At 39.0% G+C, this 22,490-nt stretch overlaps 1 protein-coding gene across 1 annotated transcript in view; it reads left to right on the top strand.

Moving 5' to 3' along the window:
• The window catches only part of LOC111766679 (lysosomal acid lipase/cholesteryl ester hydrolase-like), a 44,559-nt gene extending 23,008 nt beyond the window's left edge, over positions 1-21,551 (top strand). Inside the window, exons 4-10 of the mRNA XM_058298825.2 lie at positions 6,339-6,537; positions 8,137-8,246; positions 10,431-10,567; positions 13,780-13,926; positions 14,762-14,833; positions 20,046-20,117; positions 20,967-21,551. Of these exons, the coding sequence (XP_058154808.1) occupies positions 6,339-6,537; positions 8,137-8,246; positions 10,431-10,567; positions 13,780-13,926; positions 14,762-14,833; positions 20,046-20,117; positions 20,967-21,194 (965 nt within the window). The 3' untranslated portion in view covers positions 21,195-21,551. The remainder of the gene's footprint in view (positions 1-6,338; positions 6,538-8,136; positions 8,247-10,430; positions 10,568-13,779; positions 13,927-14,761; positions 14,834-20,045; positions 20,118-20,966) is intronic.
• The last annotated feature ends 939 nt before the right edge of the window (positions 21,552-22,490 follow it).

Genomic DNA, 22,490 nt, shown 5'->3' with positions numbered 1-22,490 from the left:
TTGTTTTGATGATATATATATAATTTTTAGTAATTAAAATTATGATTAACAGCATTATATATTTTTAATATTATGTTGTAACATTATTAAATTTTCAGGAATTTTTATACTCTAAGTGTTCATATGAACTTTTTACTCATTCAATTTTAACAGAGGGTTAAAGAATCCTTTTAATTTTATAATACTTTTAAATATTGTTCATTTAACTTACATTAAATGAACTTAACTATTTTATTACTTTATTTTTTTTAAGGTAAAAGAACAAATCCTCTGCAAAAGCCTAAAATAAAAGATATTTTTCAGGATGTGACTTTGCGAGAAAGCATTTTTGAACATTATGTTCCCTCAAACGTGATAAAACTTGTTTTTTTTTTAAACAGCCAAGGACATGATATCGTCAGAGTACAAGAAGCTATTTTGATAAATGAGACTCTTTGTACACTGATTAATCAGAAGAAACACCCTTTGTAAACTTTTGCTAAAACAGTAATGTCTTAAGAAACTTTGAGAAAGAACAAAATTTACCTCTGTTATTAGTAGACTGTTTGATACTAAAGCTTTTAAAATTTAATAGATAGACCTATCAAATCCTAATTTCATCCACAAAAACTCCTTTTCTGCACACCTTCTGTACTTTCTGTGTTCATTCAGGTTTTGTCCTAAATTTTACTCTTTTTTTAATGACTAGTCATTTTATCTTAGGACAAAATTATTTTCTGTTTCCTTAATAATAAAGCTAACGTTCTATACACCCTACATACGTAAGTTACCAAAATGATTTTGGAAACTGTCTCTAAGCAAACTTCTTACAGCATACAATTACCATCGACACTAAACAGATGTTAAAATAATGATTCAATTTGGTTATATGCAAATACAAATTTATTTCAAATACCTAGTAGCATGCAATATTAGAAATAGTTTTTTAGAGGCGAGTTGGCATGGGAAGTTGTTTTCTTGTTATGAAGTTACTTTTTGTTATTATTATCAATTCTGTTTAATAATGTTTCTGTTTAATAATGGATTTCTGGAATTAGGTATTTAAACACATTGATTCAAACAATGCTTCCACAAACTTCTTATAATTATTCATAACCACATGGACTATAATTACTTTACCTTAAGACAAATTTTACCTTCACAGAACACATTTTTTCACTGAATGCTACCGCAGTAGTTTTTACAGCTTGCCATATGCATTCATGTTTTATACTGCATATTTCCATTTTGATTGTATGAAAACTAGCCTTTTTATTTTAGGACAAAACATACCTTTTTGAACAAACATCAAATTTCAGTTAGCATTCCCACAAACTTTTTACCTGTTTTAATATTCATTTAAGTTTTACATCCCTTCACTTTATCCTGCGAAGAAGAAAACTATTCATTTTAGTTGATGTAAGAACTATTTCTTATGAAGAAACTTGCAGTAATTCCATTAATCAGGACTTACATTTTTTATAATTGTAGAGCTCTTATTAGCATTTATACTTATCTATTAATATAAGCTTTTATTTATTTTTAGGCCATTTGAATAGAGCTCTTTTAGGAAATTTTATTTGTTTATATTACCACCCAGAGGTATTAAAATATACTCTGACATTGAACAAAGGGACAAATACAAAAGCAATGATAACACACTAACAGAAACAAAGTTTACAATTTGACTCGTAATTCTAGGTCTAGATTTCCCATAATTCAAAACCTAAGGTTCCCTTGTCAGGGAAATACAAACAAAAGTTCTGTACTGTTTGAAGCAATGTAATAATTTGTTCTTTCACTCTACAATTAGGTGCTTTCAGTAGTTGTTGTGAAGTGTGGAGATAGATCTACTACTTGCTTTGATAATGTATTTCCCATGTTATACTAGTGTCTGTGATCAGCTTACCTCTCTCAGGGCAGCTGATGTCCTGTCTGTGCAGGAAGCATGGTTTGGACCAATCTCACTATGCAGACATGTTCTTGTGACTGAACCCAGGGAGTAGCTTACCTCAAAGGCGGCTGTGATCACTGGCAGCAATGAATGTCAGGACTGTGTTCCACTGGGCTGTTCCCAGGGGCTGTCCCAAAAAATTCCCCTCAGCTGGGGGAAAACCAGCTGCCCCACGTTGGGTGCCAGTTGCTGCGGGAATGAAAGACTTTCACACTAGAACTCATGTGCAAGGAGGTCTCCGTCTGGTTTATTTCTCTTGCTTGTATATCCTGTGTTTTTTGATTTAGCCAAGGGCTGTGGTTAAAGATAAATTTCCCAAGGATGTTTTGTCTTGGAGCAAGAAACCTTGTCTCTACACTCACATCCTATCTAGTGGCAGTAAGGGCAAGAGGTGGCCGTTTTCAGAGTTCAAGCACAAAGAGATAGCTTATGCAGAGATAACCAAGGACAGAGCTCTATTTGTTCTAAAGCAAAAAGAGATGAGCTTTAATAAATCATTTAATCATGCCATTGGTGAGGTGATAGAATTAATTCCACACACAAGCATATATTTTATGCCAGAGTGAGCTTATTATCTTTGTTTCCTTCCTTCCCTTTTTTTTTTAAACCCTAGTACATGGTGTATACTGATTTCCAATCCCACATAAAGAAAAATATATATTGATAATTTTAATGATATTTTATTATAGTCATTAATTGATGATTCTAATCAGTAATGTGAGTTATATTTGAGAGGCCAGGACCTCAGTAAAACATGCTAGGGGAATGTGGCTCCTCTTTTCCTATCCTCCTCCAGGCTTTTCTCTCCATACAGTAATTAAAGCAAATGATGCTACCTGCCCTACAGATGTGTTTATTGCTCCTGCCACATGTGCAGGTGCCTTGCCATGGAATACTAAGAAAAAAATTCTTGATTTGCTCCCAGATGGCAGGAAGAAAAGTTAGGAGACCTCAGTTCTAGATATTGGTCTGCACCCAACTGTTTATAGGCTTCCACCTCTGTGAACCTCAGGTTCTTCAACTGTAAAAATAGTTACTTGGCCAGGACAATCTCAAAGTTCCCCTTTAGTCATCTTCACTCTCAGGTCTCATGGGTTTTCTCCCCTCTCCTTCCTTCCTCCCTTCCTCCCTTCCTTCCCTTCCCTTCCCTTCCCTTCCCTTCCCTTCCCTTCCCTTCCCTTCCCTTCCCTTCCCTTCCCTTCCCTTCCCTTCCCTTTCTTCTACCACCTCTTTCTTTCTGGGTGTGTAATTGTGTGTGTTTTGGGGGAAGGGAGGTTGATACATTGGTCTCCAGAATGGGGAGCATAAATTGAGAGTAGCCTGAGCTAAATCTGTTCATAGCATTTTCCCCCCATCTTCCTACTCTGCTCTGAATAGGCCTCTCTGGTTGGGCTATCAGTGACATATATATAACTCCTGCTGTGAGCTCAACACAGAGGGAAGTACTAAAGGGAATCTGTGAGAAAGGGTTGAGTAATCTAAGGGAATGAGTGATTTTCTCTGAGGGTTTGCAATTCCTTGGCTCCAGGCAGTACATGAGATTGAGGGTTTTAATTATCCTTCAGCTCCCATCTGAATTGTCCTTCATTCCTGTTTGGGAGTAGTGGCGGTACTTTGGCTCTTTTAAGACCAAAGAGACAAAAAGGATCCTGAAGGTCCTTCAGTGCTAGAGTGGCATCTGGAACTCGTGGGACTCATGGGACTCATCTCCTCATCCAGGCCACTCCTGACTTTATCAGCTATTAATAGCACTGCCATCCTTCTAATGACTTGGATTGGAAACTACAGAATATTTCTTGACTCCCATCTTTAAGTAGCTGTCAAGTTCCTCTCCAGGCTGCCCTTGTTATATGCTTCATTCAGTTCACCCCACCCTTTACTGTCCCTACCCAGCACCCTAGCTTAGGCTTTTGTTCACAGAGCACCAGAAAGAACCTCAGAAACCTAGAGACTTGAACCATTTCCATTTGTGAGGCTCCCCATACATTAAGAAATACAAAGAGATTTCCAAACAGGAATGTAGAAATTCAGTCTGCTTGAAATTTAGAAAAGCAATGCTTTTAACACACACAAATATGTTATTTTTCTATACAATTTACAAGAGAATTAGATTTTGTATTACAGCGTTATTCATTTACCTGTACCTCATTCAGCATGGAACTTGATTTGACAAGTAGTGATGTCTTTCAGTCCTGCCTCAGTGGGCCTCTCTGATTATCTGTAACCTCACTTGGAGATCATTAGAGACTTCTCATGAGCAGAGGGCTGGTCCGTGGCTCAGCTCTGTGTCCTCTTAGCAGCTCTGCTCTCCTCTATGACAGACTCCCTGTTTGATTGTTTGTTTTCTTTGTACCTCTTAAGCTTCTCAAAGACCACCTATAATTGTGTGATTCAGCCATTCAACAATCTTCAGGGCCCTAATGAATGAAGATACCCACCTTTACTTATATTCTTTCCCTCTAGCTGTTGTCTGTACCATTCATCCTTTCTATGTAGTAGTAGAACTTTGCAGTTCACCATGTTCATGATGACAGTGATTACCGTGATAGGCTGTAATGTGTATGGTGACCTACTCTTTAGGGGTAAGAATCTCTCTCTCTCTCAAGATCTTTTGAGGAGTGCTTGAGAACCATTGATTGTCAACCATGTTTACTCATTATCAAAGAAATATTATTTATTAATTGTATAGGTTTTAATTGGTGCCAGAGCAAAATTATAAATAGTGTAATTGAAGTTGGGTCTGTTATATTAATAAATAGAAAAAGAAAGACTTCCTGGAACTCTCAAATCCAAATGAATTATTTCTTCTTTGCTAAACTTCCCCCTGGACTGCAACTGGTCCCACACCACTGGAATGATGCCTCCCATCCTCGGTCCTATCATTTTTTCCCCCAGCTGAGACATTTTATTTGTGTGTATGTATTGCACCACTAGAAAAAATTCCCAGGATTTTCTTTCCAGTGCATTTTCATCTTGGTTCCTTTTTGATCCAAGATACCAGTTGATGTCATCAGTACAATGAAACCAAACTGACAGATCTTTGAGTTGCACATCAAATCTGGGGCTAATCACTCTGCACTTGTTTAACCTGCCTGTGAGTTTCACAATTTTCCCAGCCTTCTGATCAGAAATGATTTCAAATTTGCCAATGTAGCCATGCTTCATCATCACAGTGAGAAACCAGCTGATGATTTGGAAGCACAGCATGATAATAATTTGGTAGTTCTCTCTCACATCACCCAGGAGGTTAGTGTGCACCATTGTGGTAGATTGGAAAGGTAGCTGAAAGACTCTGTCTTTTTAGAAATAGTAATTCTTTCCATCCTTCCAGGCTCCTCTTGAATTCCAGCTCTCCCTGATTGCTCAAGTGAAGAGGAGACCCCTTCCTCTGATCAAACGAATGCCTCTTGAGATGCTTCTCTTTTTCTGCTTCGGGGTTGACTTGTTTGTGTACTGCTCCTTCCCCAAACTTCTCCCTACAGCAATTTTTGAAGGCAGAGACTGGGAAATTTTTGTAGCCTTCCTAGCAACTAGCCGCCCCTGTGCATGGCAAGCCTAACCAGGAGTCTTATATGTTTATGCCCTTCATCTCCCTCATGCCGAGGGCCCTTTGGTTCCAGATGAAGCAGGGTTTCTCAGCTCCCAAGTCTGTTACTTCCACTATGTCATAGTGTCCCAGGGACAGGTGAGAAGAAAATAAATTCACATATACCTATATGTATATGAATATTCAAATGAATTAATATATATGAACTTGTGCTTTCTTTCTTTTGGTTTATTCTGCTAGGATATATTGTGAGAAATCCAATGACTGGATCAAATTATAGACATCATTTATAACTTCTTAAAAATATATTAAAAAATTAACAAACCAGTGTGTCTTGTTTCTATGCATGTAAAAAGTCTAGTTTCACTGCCACCCTTCCAGCACTGTTTAAAAACACTCTTACTAATGTTATATAGAAGTACATTACTATCTCAACATTTTAATTTGTTTCTATTTCATTGTTTGTGGAATCTTATGAATGTTCTGTTTAGTGATATATAATGTTTGTTTTGAAGTTGGGCAATGCTAAATTTTTTTTGAGTGATTATTTTTTATTGCATGTTTTTGAAGATACATAGATCACAAAAATGTTACATTAAAAATAAAGGAGGTTCCCACATACCCCATGCTCCACCCACCCAATCCCCCCACATCAACAGCCTCTTTCTTCATTGTGGCACATTCATTGCATTTGGTGAATACATTTTGGAGCATGGCTGCACTGCATAGATTATAGTTTGCATTGTAATTTACTTTCCCCAAGTACATTCATTGATTATGGCAGGTTATCTGATGTCTAGCATCTGTCACTGCAATATCATTCAGGACTGCTAACTCTTAAGTGTGAGTGTCTTTCAGGTCCCAAGCCAGTTGTGTTTCTGCTGCATGGCTTCCTTGAAGATTCCAGCGTCTGGGTCTCTAACCTGGCCAACAGCAGCCTGGGCTTCATTCTCGCGGATGCTGGTTTTGACGTGTGGATGGGGAACAGCCGGGGAAACACCTGGTCTCGGAAACACAGGACTCTTTCAGTTTCTCAGGATGAATTTTGGGCTTTCAGGTATATTTTAGTTGATTACCACATGGGCCTCTTTCCTTAATGCCCTTAGTTCAGATGTGTGGGGATTTCAGCAGTGAAGGCAGATAGAGTGTGACTCTGACTCTTAGGAGAGGAGAAACTAATGTCTTGTGAAAGATTTTATACCCCCTTAATTGAATAAATAGCAGTAGAGGGCATTATAGATAAATAATTATATTATAAACATTAGATTTGATTAGGAATTAGGAATTCTTAAGTTATTTTGCCATTCTTACTGGTTAGGATGCTGCTGGGCAAATTTTATTCCTTCCCTTTCCCCTTCCTCCATAAACATGTATTTGAAATATTCATTTTTCTTCTTTCTGGAAATTCTCACCTCTGAAATTCTCTTCTTTCTCTTCTAGCTCTAGGAATTAATAGCAGCATGACACTGGACAATTTAACCTAGGTCCTCTGTGCCTCAGTTTCCTTATCTGTAAAATGGGGATAATAAACCCTTATCTCATAAGGTTTTTGGAGCAAAGCCAGGAGTTCTGAACAACAGAGAAACCCAAAATGATAGTCAGAGATGTAAGGAACAGATTTATTATGTGCAGGCTCAGAGGAGAGAAAGTCTCCAAATTCTGAGACCTGTTTTTCAGTTTTCACAGGTTTATATAGGATTTTATGTGGGATCAGCATGACTCTTGCTCATTGGTAACATGTTGCTAGGTGATATTTTGCAAGTGGGGTTATAGAAGCAGAATGCAGGTGCAAGGTCACTGACTGATTTACAGAAGCGGGAGCTGGAGTGTTTGTTAGATTACAGAAGTGGGGGGCAGGAGGCATTCTGTGATAATCTCCTGCAGGACCATGTTCTCACAGGCTGATTTACAGAAGCTGGGGCAGGCGTGGCTCATTAGATATCTTTTCTGCAAGATTATGCTTTTTATTTCTCAACAAGGTAATTGGGAGGTTAAGGAGATACATGAGAAGGATCTGGCCCATTCTAAGTGCTCATGAACAGCCGGCTTTTCCATCCTGGGTGACACTCACTCGTGTGTGCACTACTCACATGCAGGGCTTCAGAGTCCTGTGCCCAGGACCAGACATTAGAGAAGGAAGCTCTATGGTCTCCTCCAGGTTTGCTTCCCATCTGCCAAACCGTGCTTGCTGAGGACTTGAAACACAAGCATGAGAGTCTTTACCTAAAGACACAACAGTAATATGTTTCTTGTAGCACTACTCACAATAGTGAAAAACTGGAAACTACCCAGATGCCCATCAGCAGTGGACTGGAAAATTAAAATGTGGTATATTCTCACACTGGAATGAGAACTAATAACCCATAACTATATGACCTGGGTGAAGTCAGATACAGAAGAATACATCCTGTGTAATTCCATTTATATAAAATTTCCAGGAATGATAAAACTATATTTTGTGTGAAAAATTAGGACAAGAGTTACCTTTGGGAAGCATGACAGGAAGCATGCTAATGCAATCTTCTGGGCTTCTGGGAATGTTCTGCTTCCTCTGCTCAGCGCTGGTTTACTGAGATGTTTCTGATCATTCTTGATGTATATGCCAGTATTATTTGTATGTAATATTTCAGTGAATTAGTTCCTTTTTGAATTACAGTTATGATGAGATGTCAAATTATGACTTGCCAGCTTCAGTTAACTACATTCTGAATAAAACTGGCCAAAAACAATTGTATTATGTGGCTCATTCTCAAGGCACCTCAATAGGTATGTAATAAAAGTGGAAAGTTTATAGGATGTCTTTTTTTTTTTTTAGCAGAGTTTGCTTTTTTTTTTAATTTTATTTTTATTTATTTCTCTCCCCTTCCCATTCCCCCTGCCCCCACTGTCTGCTCTCTTGTGTTCCTTCTCTGTGTCTTCTGTGTCCGATTGAATTCTCAGTGGCACTGGGAATCTGTGACTCTCTTTTAGTCATGTCATCTTGCTGCATCAGCTCTCTGTGTGTGTGACTCAACTCCTGGGCAGGCAACACTTTGTTTTGCACAGGACAGCTCTCCTTGTGGTGCGCACTTGTGTATGGGACATCCCTGTGTGGGGACATACATGGGTGGCATGGTGCACCTTATGTGCAACAGCACCGTGTTTGGGCCAGTTCACCACACGGGCCAGGGGGCCCTGGGTTTGAACCCTGCACCCTATGTGGTAGGCGGAAAGTTGATTAGTTGAACCACATCCGCTTTCCTGCATTTGTTCTTAAAAGTGAAATTCATATTTAAAAAAAAAAAAGTGAGCTGTAAAGAAATAATGTTATTTCACATGCAAGTTTTTTTATTTTTTATTTATTTTTTATAACAAGCAGAAATACCAAATAGGGCAAGGAATTTTGGTAATATTTGGTTTTCTCTAGAAATTCAGATTTTAATAAAAATGGATAAACATGGTGTATTACTCTGTTGAAATTGGATGAGCCTATTATATATTATGTATTTTACTAGTTAAGCAATATATAGGAATGTTAGAAGATGGAAAACAAGAAGTTTTGTAAGTTGAGAGACTTAAAAAATATATACAAAATAATACATTGACTTTTAAAGTTAAATGGAACAAAACTAGCTGCAAGATTGCTAGGTTACACTGATATTATTTAAAAATGTTAAAAAAATTTTTTTTACGAATAATTTTTTTTTTCAGCATGATGTTCTCAGGGTAGTTAAATTTTTAAAGATTTATTTATTTATTCTCCCCTGCTTATGGCTTGTTCCTTTCTTTTGCTGTCTCTTCTCTGTGTCCATTTGCTGCACGTTTTTTCTGTATCTCCTTGCCTCTCTTTGTTGTGTCATGTTGCTTGCCAGCTGTCCATGGCACATGGGCCATCAGCTCTCTGCTGGGTGTGGGCCAGCTTGCCTTCACAAGGAGGCCCACAATGTGAACCCAGCACCTCCCATATAGTAGATGGGAGCCCAAATGATGGAGCTACAGCCGCTTCTGGTTTTTAAAATTTATATGCATTTTTATTTGTGGTGATTATAAATTAATGTGTTGATTTAAAGAAAATAAAAATTACCCATGATTCTATCAAATTCTATTATGAAAGCATCAGAATCCAAAATTTTTAACTTTGTTAAGAGGTTAAGAACCTGCCCCATAATTTGTTTAATTCTGTTGCATATTTGACTGTTTACTGTGTGTAACACCTTTGTAGTCATGTTGCATGGTCTCCTTAGAATAGTAAGTTCTAAAGGAATTACTATACTGCAAGTACAAATGTTTTTCAGTGTCTTGGTATGTACAGTTAAGTTGCCTCACTCTCACCACCACCAAACACTCTTTGCTAATTTGGGAGGCTAAGACCAAAAAAGCAACTTGAATGTATTTGCATATCTTAGGAATGGGGTTAGGCTCTCTTCTTTGACCTATCTAATTGTGTACTTTGTCCTACTTCTTTGTCAGGTGGCATTCTAGGATCTAGTTTAAGGCAGGAAGTAGACTGAAAGGAAGCAAAAATATTTTAAAGCTACAGATTCTAAATGTGCATAGTTCCTTTTTCAGTGGTTACGTAACTGGAGAGCCTGCCAGTCCTTAGGGATGGAAGGAAGGAGGAGTAGGGGAAGAAGATGATCAGGTGGAGCTGTTAGGGATAGTCTTTACGTGGGAAGGTTCAAATTGTTAAAGGAACAGGGAATGTCTTCTGCTTCAGGCAATCTGGGTTTCTTTCAGTACATTTCTAGGTTGAGATTTGGAAGAAGCACTTGAAAAATTTTGTTTCACGTGTTTAATCTTAGGGTTTTTGCTTGTAGAAATTCAAATGAACCCCATTCAAGTGTTTTGCTTCCTGATTGCAGCATTTGCTGGATGGTTCTCAGGCTTTCTCTAGAGCATGACGCAAAAGGGCATGTTGCATTTAACAACAGATTCTAAATGTGGAACTCCTATTTTCTTTTGTTTGCATAGGTTTTATATCATTTTCACGGATCCCTTGGCTGGCCAAAAGGATTAAAATGTTTTTTGCCCTGGCTCCTGTGACTTTACTCCAATCCAGCATTAGTCCTTTAGTCATGTTAGGAAAACTTCCAGATCTTCTCCACAAGGTACATTGATTGCCCCTCCTTTTAAAATTTGAAGAATTGGCCAGTGGTGGGAAATGTAGGCCTTCCTCCTCTTCAATTTGTTGTCAGTAAAACAGAAGGGTTTTTTCTCTTTATGGTTGTCACCATTTGAAGTAGTTATGAATTCCAAAAAAAAATATTGGATTATGTTTGTAAACCAATTTGTACCTGAGAATGATTAAATTATGATTATGGCTCTGATTGGGTGAAGTCAGTAGGGTGTTGAGTCCCCGCACCTTGTGGGTGGGGACTCACAGATGAAAGGGGCATGACAAAGGGCAGAGCTGAAGCTTTTTGTTGCTAGAAGTTTTTTGATGTTGGAGTTTGATGCTTAAGTCTTAAGCTGGAGCCCCAGGAGGTAAGCACACAGAAAAGAGATGCAAGCCCCAGGAAGAGAAGAGCCCTGAACCCAGAGAGAAGCAAGACCCAGGAAGAGAGGAACCCAGGGAGCCTAAACCCTGGCAGTCTTCAGCAACCATCTTGCTCCAACATGTAAACATAGACTTTCATGAAGGAGGTAACTTATGCTTTATGGCTTGGTATCTGTAAGCTCCTACCCCAAATAAATACCCTTTATCAAGGCCAGCAGATTTCTGGTATTTTGTGTCACCACCCCTTTGACTGACTAATACAATGGTTTTTCTTAAAGACATATGCCTTTCAGAGTGGCTCTACCAGTTTCATGCCTGATCAGCAGGCTATGAGCAACTCATTTCCCCATTCTGGGGGGTCTTGATAACAATAAGAATTCCCAAATACCTCAGTTCCTGGAGATTGTAAATAAGTAGTGTATAAAAATGAAAACTTGTTCTCCTCCTTCTTTCTCACTCTGCATTGGAGAAAGTGTTTTCTTATATCTGCAGTGCGGCCTTGGGATGTGTGTCCTTCACAAATCACCCTCTAGATTCCGATGTAGGCAAAAGAGCCTGGGTTTGGAATCATCTCTTCCAGATGATTGTGTTTTGTAGTATTGCAGAAAATTGACAAAGTGAGTGGTCAAATATTCATAAAATCTTTGAATTAGCTGCTCTGACAAGTGCATGTTTCTTCTGCGAATGTTAAATTTTCCTTCTAATTCTTTCTCAAAACACAAATTATAAAGAAATCAAAGTTGATATGTGTAGATCTGTATATACGTAAGGTGATTTTTGCATTGTCCTTATATTCTGTCCTTCAGGGTAATTTTGTGGAGTTTGTCACATTAGTGCTGGGTAGCAATTCTGAAGTACAAGGTCAACCTCACATCCCACGTCAGTCAAAGGAAAATGAGTTATTGTGATTCAGGTCATTGATGGGTCATCCTATTAACTTGATTGTTTGATGTTCTTTTTTTATTATTATTATTTCTCTCCCCTTCCCACCCCCCCCCCAAGTTGTTTGCTTTCTGTGTCCATTCGCTGTGTGTTCTTCTGTGTCCACTTATATTCTTGTCAGGAACAGCCAGAATCTATATCTTGTTATATTGCGCCATCTTGCTTCATCTGCTCTCTGTGTGTGCGGCACCAATCCTGGGCAGGCTGCACTTTTTTCACACTGGCAGCTCTCCTTATGGGGTGCAGTCCTTGTGTGTGGAACTCCCCTATGTGGGGTACACCCCTGCATGGCATGGCACTCTTTGCACGCATCAGCACTGTGCATGGGCCAGCTCCACACTGGTCAAGAAGGCCCTGGGTTGAACCTTGGACCTCCCATGTGGTAGGTGGATGCCCTATCCGTTAGGCCAAATCTACTTCCCATGCTTGTTGTTCTTTTTTCTTTCTTTCTATTTGTTTTAACAGAGATCCTCACAAACATGCTTTTGTCACATGTGACCATTATGTAGTCTCAAAGCAAGAATTTATAAAAATGCCTTTTCATGTCACTTGACCTCTGCATGCCAAATTTGCTTCCTCAATCTCCCCAGCTAATACTAGAGTCATAAGCCTGTAAAAAAGGAAAATGAAAGGAGACATGGTGTTGGTCTTTTGATCTTGATGGGATGTCTTGTAGGAGACAGATTTCATAGAAATCACAAGCTTGTATGTTCATGGGTTAAATTTTTCTGAACAAGTGTTTAATATGGGTGGAACATGTATTAAATTTAAATTCCACCATTTAAAAAGTGGAGTATTTAAAATTAAAATCTTGATTGCTTATTATTTTGGGGAAGGAGAGGAAGAAGCTGTGTACCACTGGGCCCATAGTCCTAACCCCAGGCAGGACAGAGCCTGCTGCAGTTGTACCCTGTAGACTGAGCACAAGCTTTCCAGTTCTCTGCAGTTGTGAACAGTCCCTAGTCATAAACAGAGGCAGGTGGCATTTTCCTTTCACAGTTTTACTAATTTATATTTACATGCTGCCTTTTATGCATTTGAGTTTTTCATTCCTGCTTGACACTCCAGAGGGTAAGAATAAGGAAGAGTGTAAATTATAAATGGGTTTGGGTTCAATATAAGGAAGATTTGTTTCCTGTTGTACAAGTGTGAGAAGGTTTACTTTGTGGGCATAATAATTACCCTGGATCTACTTGAGCACAGGTCCAGTGACAATTGGTCAGGAAGGAGGTAGACCAGGTGTTGACAAATTTTTTTTTGTAACAGGACAGATAGTAAATATAGTAAATATTTTCAGCTTCATGGACCATACGTATGTTTTTGCCACGACTCAATTCCGCTGTTGTAGTGTGAAAGTATCAAGGGCCAATACATAGATAAATAAGTGTGTCTGTGTTCCAATTAAACTTCATTTTCAAAAACAGGTAGTGTGCCCGATTTGGCTGATGACCGCTGATTGGACTAGGTGGATGTACCTCAGCAGAAATTGCTAATCAATCACAGCTTCAAGTCTTTCTCAGAAGTCAGGATCAGCCCATCACAGTCAGGTGAAAACTATCTGGGGCTGGCTCTGGGATGAGTGAGCATTAAGACCCTTTCCCACTATACAAGGCAGCTGTAAAATGAGTAGATTTTTTGCCTCCTTTCCTTCATTTTGAGAATTTAGTCACATGTCTATAACATTGGGGTAGATTATCAGATTTTGCCTTAGTAAACTTATGACATCGGAATCCTATTTGAATCTCCACTGGTTGCCATTTTGCTCCTGAGTTTATCCACGGATATCCTTGTCTCTGGTCTCTTCTTCTAAGGTGGGTCATGGAAACCTTTGTACCAAAAATAGATACTGAATATATTCTTGGGTTTGTTTCTCTTTTATAGGATTTATTTGGAGTCAAAGAATTTCTTCCCCAGAGTGTATTTTTGAAGTGGCTTAGTACTCATATTTGTACCCATGTCATTCTGAAGGAGCTTTGTGGAAATCTCATTTTTGTTCTGAGTGGATTTAATGAGAATAATTTAAATATGGTATGTATGTTTATAGTAAGACTACTTTAATTTTTCAGTATCTTTATTTTGTCTGTGAATGTATTTGGATTAGATGATGTAGGTGAGGCCGAATGACCTCGTTAGAGCTCCAAAGGGCTTTTCATTTCACAGACGGAAGCGTAATTTTAGTAGGTGCCTAGAATGCTCTTTGCTGTGGTCATCAAGCAGGCAGTTATCACCTTCCTACATTGTATCTATATGGAAATATTGAATGAGAAGATTTGTAACAACTTAATTTCTGATATTCTAGTGATTTGTTTCTTTTAAAAAGTTACTGTGTGCTTAAATTTGAAGGACTGTTTCCATATATATGCAAATATGTGAATATGTGCATGTGTATTTGTTTTATAATATGTAATCCTTTGGCCAGCAATATACTGGTGTTCCTAAATATATTTGTATTTTGTAATGTTGCATTTTTGAAAACAGGTTTTAAAATTCTGGATTGAAGGCTGCAGGGATTTTAAGAAATGTTATTCATTTTTCTTTTTTCTGTTGATAAAAGTAATAGAAAATTTGTATATAAAATTTTGAAATTCAGAGAAGCATAAAGAAGAAAAAAAAAACTACGTATAATCACAACCCATTAGGCTGCATGATTATCATGTTGTTGCTTTTTATTTCCTTCCTATATAGTCTCTGTGTGTGTGTTGTACATATTTTATAGGACTTATTTATAGTTGAGAAATTTTTCCCACCCATAATCTCTCATATCTTTGAAGTTACAACTCTATAGTTAAAGGATAATAGATATGTATTATTGATGTCTCCTTAATGCTGTTTTCATTCATATTTCAATGTATTTATTTTGCAGTCTCGAGTGGCTGTATATACAACACACTGTCCTGCTGGAACTTCTGTGCAAAACGTGTTACACTGGAGTCAGGTAGGTATTCCAGGAGCAAAATTGGGGTTTGTGTAGCATCATTGCTGGAAAGATCTGCGCATTCCACACAGTACCTCTCTGCAAATGTTTTCCAAGTAGAAGGACAATCTGCTTACAAATATGAGCTGATTTCCTTCCCCAGAGTCCTGGATTCCTCATTGAGTTAGTCTGGCTTTTGCTGTCCTCTCTGGAGCATACTACACCATGCCGTGGGTTCACCATCAGTAATTGTGTTGACTCATTTCTTTTCCTTTCTCTTCCCTTCTCTTCGATCTTCTGCTATTCTTTGAGTCTCAGATTTATTTTATTTCCATGTTGCTTCAGAAAGCATGATTTTAGAGCAGCTTTGGAGATAGAAGCTTCCATTTCAGTATTAACCTAGAAGCATAATATGCCTGGAAGATCAGTAGACAAACAACTTAAGCCTATTATTATCAACCTATCAGTTGTCACTCCCTTTGCTGAGCAGTGAGAATCTGTATTTTAAGAAATGAACTAACAGCTGCCCAATAGCTTCTTCTGCTTCATCAGATTGGAGAACCTTTGCCATGTGATAGCACTTTAGTGAACTCAGTGGCCTCAGAAATATCCTTCCCTGGGAGTCCTGTTCTTAGCGTCTCCCTGAGACTCAGGAACCAGAAAGGGCCATGTGAAGTTTCAGCTCCTTGTAGTGAAGGTCGGCCACACTTCAGATGTCAGTGACTCAGTGACAGATTGCTGAGGTTTACCCAGGGGCACCTGCAATGGAAAGTAGTGCAGTACATGCTGCACAGCACACTCTCACCTTTTAAGGAGTCTTGATCCCTTCAAAAATCCTTATATTCACACATTCATTCCAGCTCGTGCTTTTCTCCTAGTCATATGTCTGTTTACAGTCCCTTGTTTTCTTTCTAGACCTACCACCCAAATTCCCCTGGTTTTTTGTGTTTTTTTTTCCTGTAGTTGGGATATTTTCTTTCTTCTTTTTTTTCCTTATCTTTTTTTCTCTACCTTTTCTGAGCCTTTTCCCCTCTCTCCCCTAGAGGACATTTTGCCAGAAAGGGTGAAATTCTGTTGCCTCAGCAGTTAGTGCACTCCTAAGGATGCGTGGACGGTGACACAGCTGACTGAAGGTACAGGCTGGGCTATGCTCTAGCTCAGTGGCCTTTGTAAGCGCCCAAATCTCAGGTCCTTGGCAAAATACCCATGACCACCCCCTAGCCTAGCAGGAGCCCTGCTCTTGTTCCAGCACCTTTATGTGGGAGCTAACTGGAGTCAGGGTTGCAGGCTGAGTTCCCCAGCACAACTCTCTGGCCCACTTGTGACCTTATGACTTTAATTTCTACTTATTTTGGAATTTCTTTCATAACCGTTTCCAAAGCCCGGACTCCCTGTGTTATAGACCAGTGATAACGACCAGACTCAGACTCTTAATAAAGTTCCAATTGAGAGCTTTATTAGCCATGTGGTGACTGCCTCCTTCTATGCAGAGGAGAGAGCAGCCCCAGGTTGCGGGGGAAGTTTGCTTATATAGACCTTTAGGTTTGGGGCGGGGCAATATCTCAGCAAGCAAGCATGCATAGAAGCAGATGTTTGCGGCTAATTAAGTGCTGGGGATTCTATCAGGGGTGACAAGCAGTTGGAGAGTTCTTGTTATTTACAAGGGTCTGGGTCAGGTTGGTCTTTTGGCAGGGGCTGATGAGATTTTCTACAGGAGGAGACTCTGACATAAGGTTTTACAGTTGAGCAAGCTTGTTACAGAAGCGAGATATATGCGGTTAGAGGGCTGTGGAATTCTCCTCTCGATGGGGGTGGTCACAGGCTCTTCTCCACACCTGCAGAAGGCAGCCTTGCCCTTGCCCCTTGTGCCTTCTGTGTCATCTCTTTGTCAGGAAAATAGCTGCTTGACAGAGTGACTTCACAGGACCCTTTCCTTGATCCCGCCTCCTCTGGGCTGTTGGCCAGAGGCTGCCACCCTGCCTGTTGGGGACCCCTTGGTCAGGCTGCTCCAAGAGGCAGCCCTGGTGCCTGCTGGGAGTGGCTGCTGAAGGTGGGCAGGGCCTGGGTGTTGGCGACTGAGAGCCCTAAGTCAGGTGTGGACTTTGGAGGTTCCTGTGGTATGAGCTGGGAGGTGCCCTCAAAGACCATTTTATTCACAGTACAGTCAGAAGTTTGCTTTTTGCTTGATCAATTAACATTTAGTTATTCATTTCCAAAACCTATATCTTTACTTGGCTGTTAAATTTAGTTTACAAATGTTATTCTCATTAGAGCCTGACAAATTCCAAAGAGCCCCAGAGCTGAGACTCTCGTTTCTCTCTCTGGCCCTCTTGGAGCCCTGCCCAAAGCCCAGGTGCTCATTCCTGTGTGAAGGCTGGTTCTAGTACATCTTTATTGTTGGTCAGAAATACTTCAGGTGCAGGTGAAAATGCAGACTCTTGGGCCCTCAAGATCTGTTCAAACTCAGATTTCCTAGGGGGTGTGTCCCTGGGATATGCATTTTTAATAAGTACCACCAGATGACTCTGATACAGTCCATTGTTTGCAACCTAATGCTTAAAAAAAAAAAGACTTGCTGAGAAATATTTCTTAAAACATTATAAAAAAGGACATTTAATATAATGTATGGGCATTATAATATTTTAGAAAACATGTGCGTGCAACAAAGAAAAACCACCTGTGTGTGTACCACCCAGGGGCAGGCACTAGTAGTATTTTGGTTTAATCTTATAATTGATTGGTATAATCATTCCCATTACTAAAGTAGGATCTTAGGACATGCACTTTCTGTAACATTCCTTTTCATTACTAAAGTAGGATTAGAGGATACATACTTTCTCTAACATTCCTTTTTATTGAATGAAATAGCATTGTATTTGTTAGATACAGGCTGAGTTGCTGTATCAGAGACCCAGAAATACAGCCACTGAAGCAATTTCTTTCTTTCTCATAATACAGAGATCAGTGGTCTGGGGTGGTGGTGGAGGGGTGTGGGTGTGTGCTGCAAAGTCATGCAGGGTCCAGTGTACTCCACCCTGTAGCTCTGCCATCCCTGGGTGCTGTCCTCCTCTGCCTGGGTGAATCTGGGTCATCTCCATGTCTGCTCCAGCCCACAGGAAGTGGGGAGTGAGGAAGGGCGAGGGGCTTGACATTTAGGAGGTAGCTCAGAAGTGAGCCAGATGGCCATGCCTAGTTGTGAGGTGGGGGGGAGGTGTGCTTTCTACCTGGGTGGCCAGGTGTTCAGTGAACACCTGAGCGGTTCTAGTACTGAAAGCAGGAAAGTAAGAATGGACACTGGGGGTTGAGAATGTCCAGGTCAAAACTAAATTTTAAAAATATTCCTAATGCAGAAAAAGTTTTCCATTGCGTGAATTTTTTCCTCTTCCTCCTCCCTCCTCCCTCACCTCCTCCTGCTCCTCACTACTTACTCCCCCACCACCTCTTCTTCATTATAGTCTCTTTGCAATATCAAACCATCCTGGGAATATATGGTGTTATATTGTATTATAGATATGTCTTTATACATCAGGCAGATTGTTTTTCTTAGGATACACTTGAAGAAGGAGGCTGAGTGGTCAGACTGTTGGACTTTTTCAAGACTACCTTTAAGACTTTGATACATATTGTACTATAAAAAATACTATTTACATTTTTATTAGCAATTCAGACTTAAAAATAACTTTCTAAATGTCACTTTAAAACTGTGTAACCTAATATTAAAATTATTTCCTCCTGCTCTTCAGCCACATGTTATTACATAAGTGTAACCATAGTACCTATTGTGTTTCAATTTCTGACTATTTCCCTCTGAATATTTTTTATAAACATTCTTTAGAAACAGTTTTCTGTTTCTGTCTTATATTTATATTTATTATTATGACATGGCATGCTGTTTAGGCATATTGTTGTAACATAATGCAATTAACCAAATATCTATTAAAGAACTTTAGCTCATTTCCATGTTTTTGTTCCTATAAACAAGCTTTTCCATATTTCCCTCCTTCTGAGGTGCCTTTTCAAGTGGATAGTTTTGACGTATGAAAGTGACGCTCACTACAAATTTCAAGCTAAGAAATTTAGCCTGAGTTTTAGGCAAGTTTTTCCTTTACATTCATACTCAACTTTATATAAATGCTGAATATGGATTTGACCAAGTGTTAAAAAAAAGTTCACATCTGAGTACAGCAGCAGAGCACCTCACATTGAGATATTTTCACTGATAATTGCAGAGGGAACAGGTGTCCTAAGAGGTGCTGTAAATCCATATTTTGTTCTGATTGTTAAATGTGCCACATATACTTAATATCTGTCATTTGAAATGACAGAAGCAGCTGCTAAAATTTCCCATTTAGCAATCCTCTATGGTATCTAATGGCACTACCTTTTATTATATCAAACAGTAGACTTTTATGCAATTGATGAGGACTGAAACTTCACATACATCAAAAGCATGGTTGGCTCTCTTTGTACAGTTAATGTGGCGCCGCCATTTGGCCAAAGTTTACACATAGTTTCCAGTTCATTAGGAATGCCAGTCATGGATTTAATTCTTGACATATTTTTAACTTGGAAGTTTGGGGGAACTATGGCTTTGCATTATTCCAAACTAAAAATAAGTGACTTTTTGTTAATAGTTTTATATCGGACTCTTGTAAATACACATACGTTTAAATTGTAAATAAGATACCAACCCATGGCTTTAGTCTCCCCACCAAGGTGGAAGTTGTACTGACCTGCAGTACAACTCGGTGATTACACCGGCTCTGGTACTCAAAATAGAAAAAGTGTTACATTATTGATAAATAAGGAAAATAGCATTACTAGACAAGTAGGATGGGTATATAGAACACATGATAGTTTTGTAACTAAATATATTTTCTTTCCCAAATAAAGCTGTTATTCTCTGAAAAATTTCAACTACAATTTAAGCAGAAAACATCATCAAAAGTTCATCCAATGGAAGCAACTATTGATCGAGTATAATTCAAAGCATATGTTTGCAGATGCTTTCTGTGCACTATTACAGCTAATCTCCAATTATACTATAAGAAATTGAGTCATTCAGTAAAGGAAAGGAAAAAATATTTAATTTTAAATTACAGTTTGGAAATAAAGAGTAAATCTGGTTATCGTATAAAATTGATTTTCAAGGCTGTGACTAAGTCCAGCAACCTATGAGGTTATCTCAAACTTCTGTATCAGATAACTTTTTCCCAAACTGTCTTCCTTTTAGATTATTAAATCCCACAAGTTTCAAGCCTTTGACTGGGGAAGCAGTGCCAAGAATTATGTCCACTACAACCAGGTAAAGTCTTCAAAGTCTTCAGAAATAAAATGGGCCCTGAAAACTCATCGAGGAAGTCAGCCTGGGGTACTGGGTTCTGATGGGGGTCATTACTATGGGAAGTATTTGGGAGAGTTAGACAGGAATGCGTTTGTGTTTCCTCATTTGATTCCAAAACAACACAAGCCCTGTGGTGGGTGTTGTGGGATGGGCCTCTCCTCCTTGCCCTGTCGTGGGCAGTAAATATGAATCTCCACTGTGATGTGTCATTTCATCATACTACAAGCACGGACTTAGCAGTTAGACCATCCTAGGTTTCTTACCTGCTGGCTCTGGGGCCTTGGCCACATTACATTGCCTAGGCCTCCTTTTCCACACACAGGTAAAATTACCATTTTTGAGTGATGAGTGTGTGGTGCATTTCCCCTGCCTCCTGTACAATTGGTGTGATTATCTCTGATGTACAGATGAGGAACCTGATGTTTAGAGAATTTTTACAGCCTGCCTTCCATCCCCGAGGGAGACCATGGGAGGCTATAACTCCAAAGCACCTTCCCAAGCCCTTGGTTCCTCTACCTGCATCTGGTAGGTGGGAGAGCTGCGCCTCTCACAGGGGACCCGGCCCCTGTCATGGTGCCCCATGTGGCATATGGTTGCATCTCAATAACTAACAGTCTTTATCCTTTACTGTGGGTTTGGTTTTTTTTTTAATTTTCTGGTAAATGTAATTGAAAAGGTAACCTGATAGTGATTTTCAAAAGTTAATCTCTTCTTCCATCAAACTGACTACATATTTAATGGAGACTATGCTTTGTGATTTTGAAAATTAAAAAAAAAATAAGTCCCCCTGTTTCTTTTTTTAAATTGTAGAGTTACCCTCCCACTTACAACGTGAAAGACATGCTGGTGCCGACTGCAGTCTGGAATGGGGGACATGACGTGCATGCAGACGTCAATGACGTCAATGTCTTACTGACCCAGATCACCCACTTGGTGTACCACAAGACTATTCCTGAATGGGAGCATCTCGACTTTATCTGGGGCTTGGATGCCCCTTGGAGGTTGTATAATGAAATTATTCATCTCATGAGGAAATAGGAAAGCCAGACTTAAAAGATATAGAGTTCTTTCCCAGGTCTTTTTGTTTTTATATTCAAGGTAACTGTGAGACTTTGAAGATGCGTAATTTTCTCCAATGAGGATTAGAAACTCACTAGCTATTTTTGGTTTTTGTTTAACTGAAATCACCAGCTGATTAAGGAATTAATGTCGCAACTATAGTGTTGTTTCTTTAAGTCTTTGTGAAAAGATACTTATAATCATTCTGTTTATCCTTCCAATTTAAAATGAACTGTATTAGCTTTTTACTTCCATCCAAAGCAAATCAACACGTGTTTGGCTGTTTAAACTGATGATCATTAATAAATAACTTGAGAAAATCTCAGTGTAAAAGTATCTAGCTTTCATCTCCTTGCTTTCCCATCTAAGGATGTGTATTTATGTACCTAAGTGATACTTTTTTCATGCTTTTTCAGTAGGTACAGAGTTAAATCCAGTGAAATCCCAGCTCTGCCAGTTACAAAGATCCCATATGAATTTTATTTATCAAACTTACCCACTATAGCTGTGAGTTAGTAAATGGTTAAATGGCTCAGGCCAAGCAAAATAATTTGCTGAAATCTTTGAAAACTAATTGCACTGAATCCCAGAGAGAGACTTTATCAGTGGTTACCAGCTGGCTTTCTTTTAACCAGCTGCTGTATCTCAGTAATGATGTCATGGTGTAGAAAAACCCTGTGGCTACCCATGAGAAGAGAGTCCAAGTTTAATTTTACACAAAAGAAATGTGACCATGACTGTTTTCACACCAAGATTCAGGGACTTGTTTTCTTTTTGTAGTTGTGTGTTCATATTGCTAGTCCTGATCTGCATCCCTATGTCAGGAAGCCCATATTCACATACTTTTCATGCAATGTTTCCTTACAGTACTCTCAGGTGGACAGATGTTTTTGTAATAGAGTTACCTGAGCTGCAATATCAGAATTTAGTATTCGTTATTATGTGCAAGCAGAATACTACTACTTTGTAACATTTAAGAGTCTTATTTAAAGGTTTCAGTAAAACTCAGTGAGCCTCAGGCCTGAAGAAATGTTGTATGTGGTTTGTCTTTAATTTAACTGCCTTTTTTATTCTTTCCTTTTCTTTTTTGGCTGGACTTAAATCTTTCTTTCTCATCTTTTCCCAGTCCTTACTCATTGTAAATCTTGCTGCTACTGCTCATGAACATCTGCTCCTCTCTTTCGGGGAGGAGACCACAGTCTCAAGAGTAAGGAGGGTTAGAGATGTTTGGAAACACTAGCTTCATAAGTTATCCTGTGGGCACCACGTTGGTGA

This window comes from Dasypus novemcinctus, chromosome 6 (genome assembly GCF_030445035.2).
Source record: "Dasypus novemcinctus isolate mDasNov1 chromosome 6, mDasNov1.1.hap2, whole genome shotgun sequence".
NCBI classification, from domain to species: Eukaryota; Metazoa; Chordata; class Mammalia; order Cingulata; family Dasypodidae; genus Dasypus; species Dasypus novemcinctus.
This window is presented reverse-complemented; position numbering and strand designations above follow the sequence as displayed.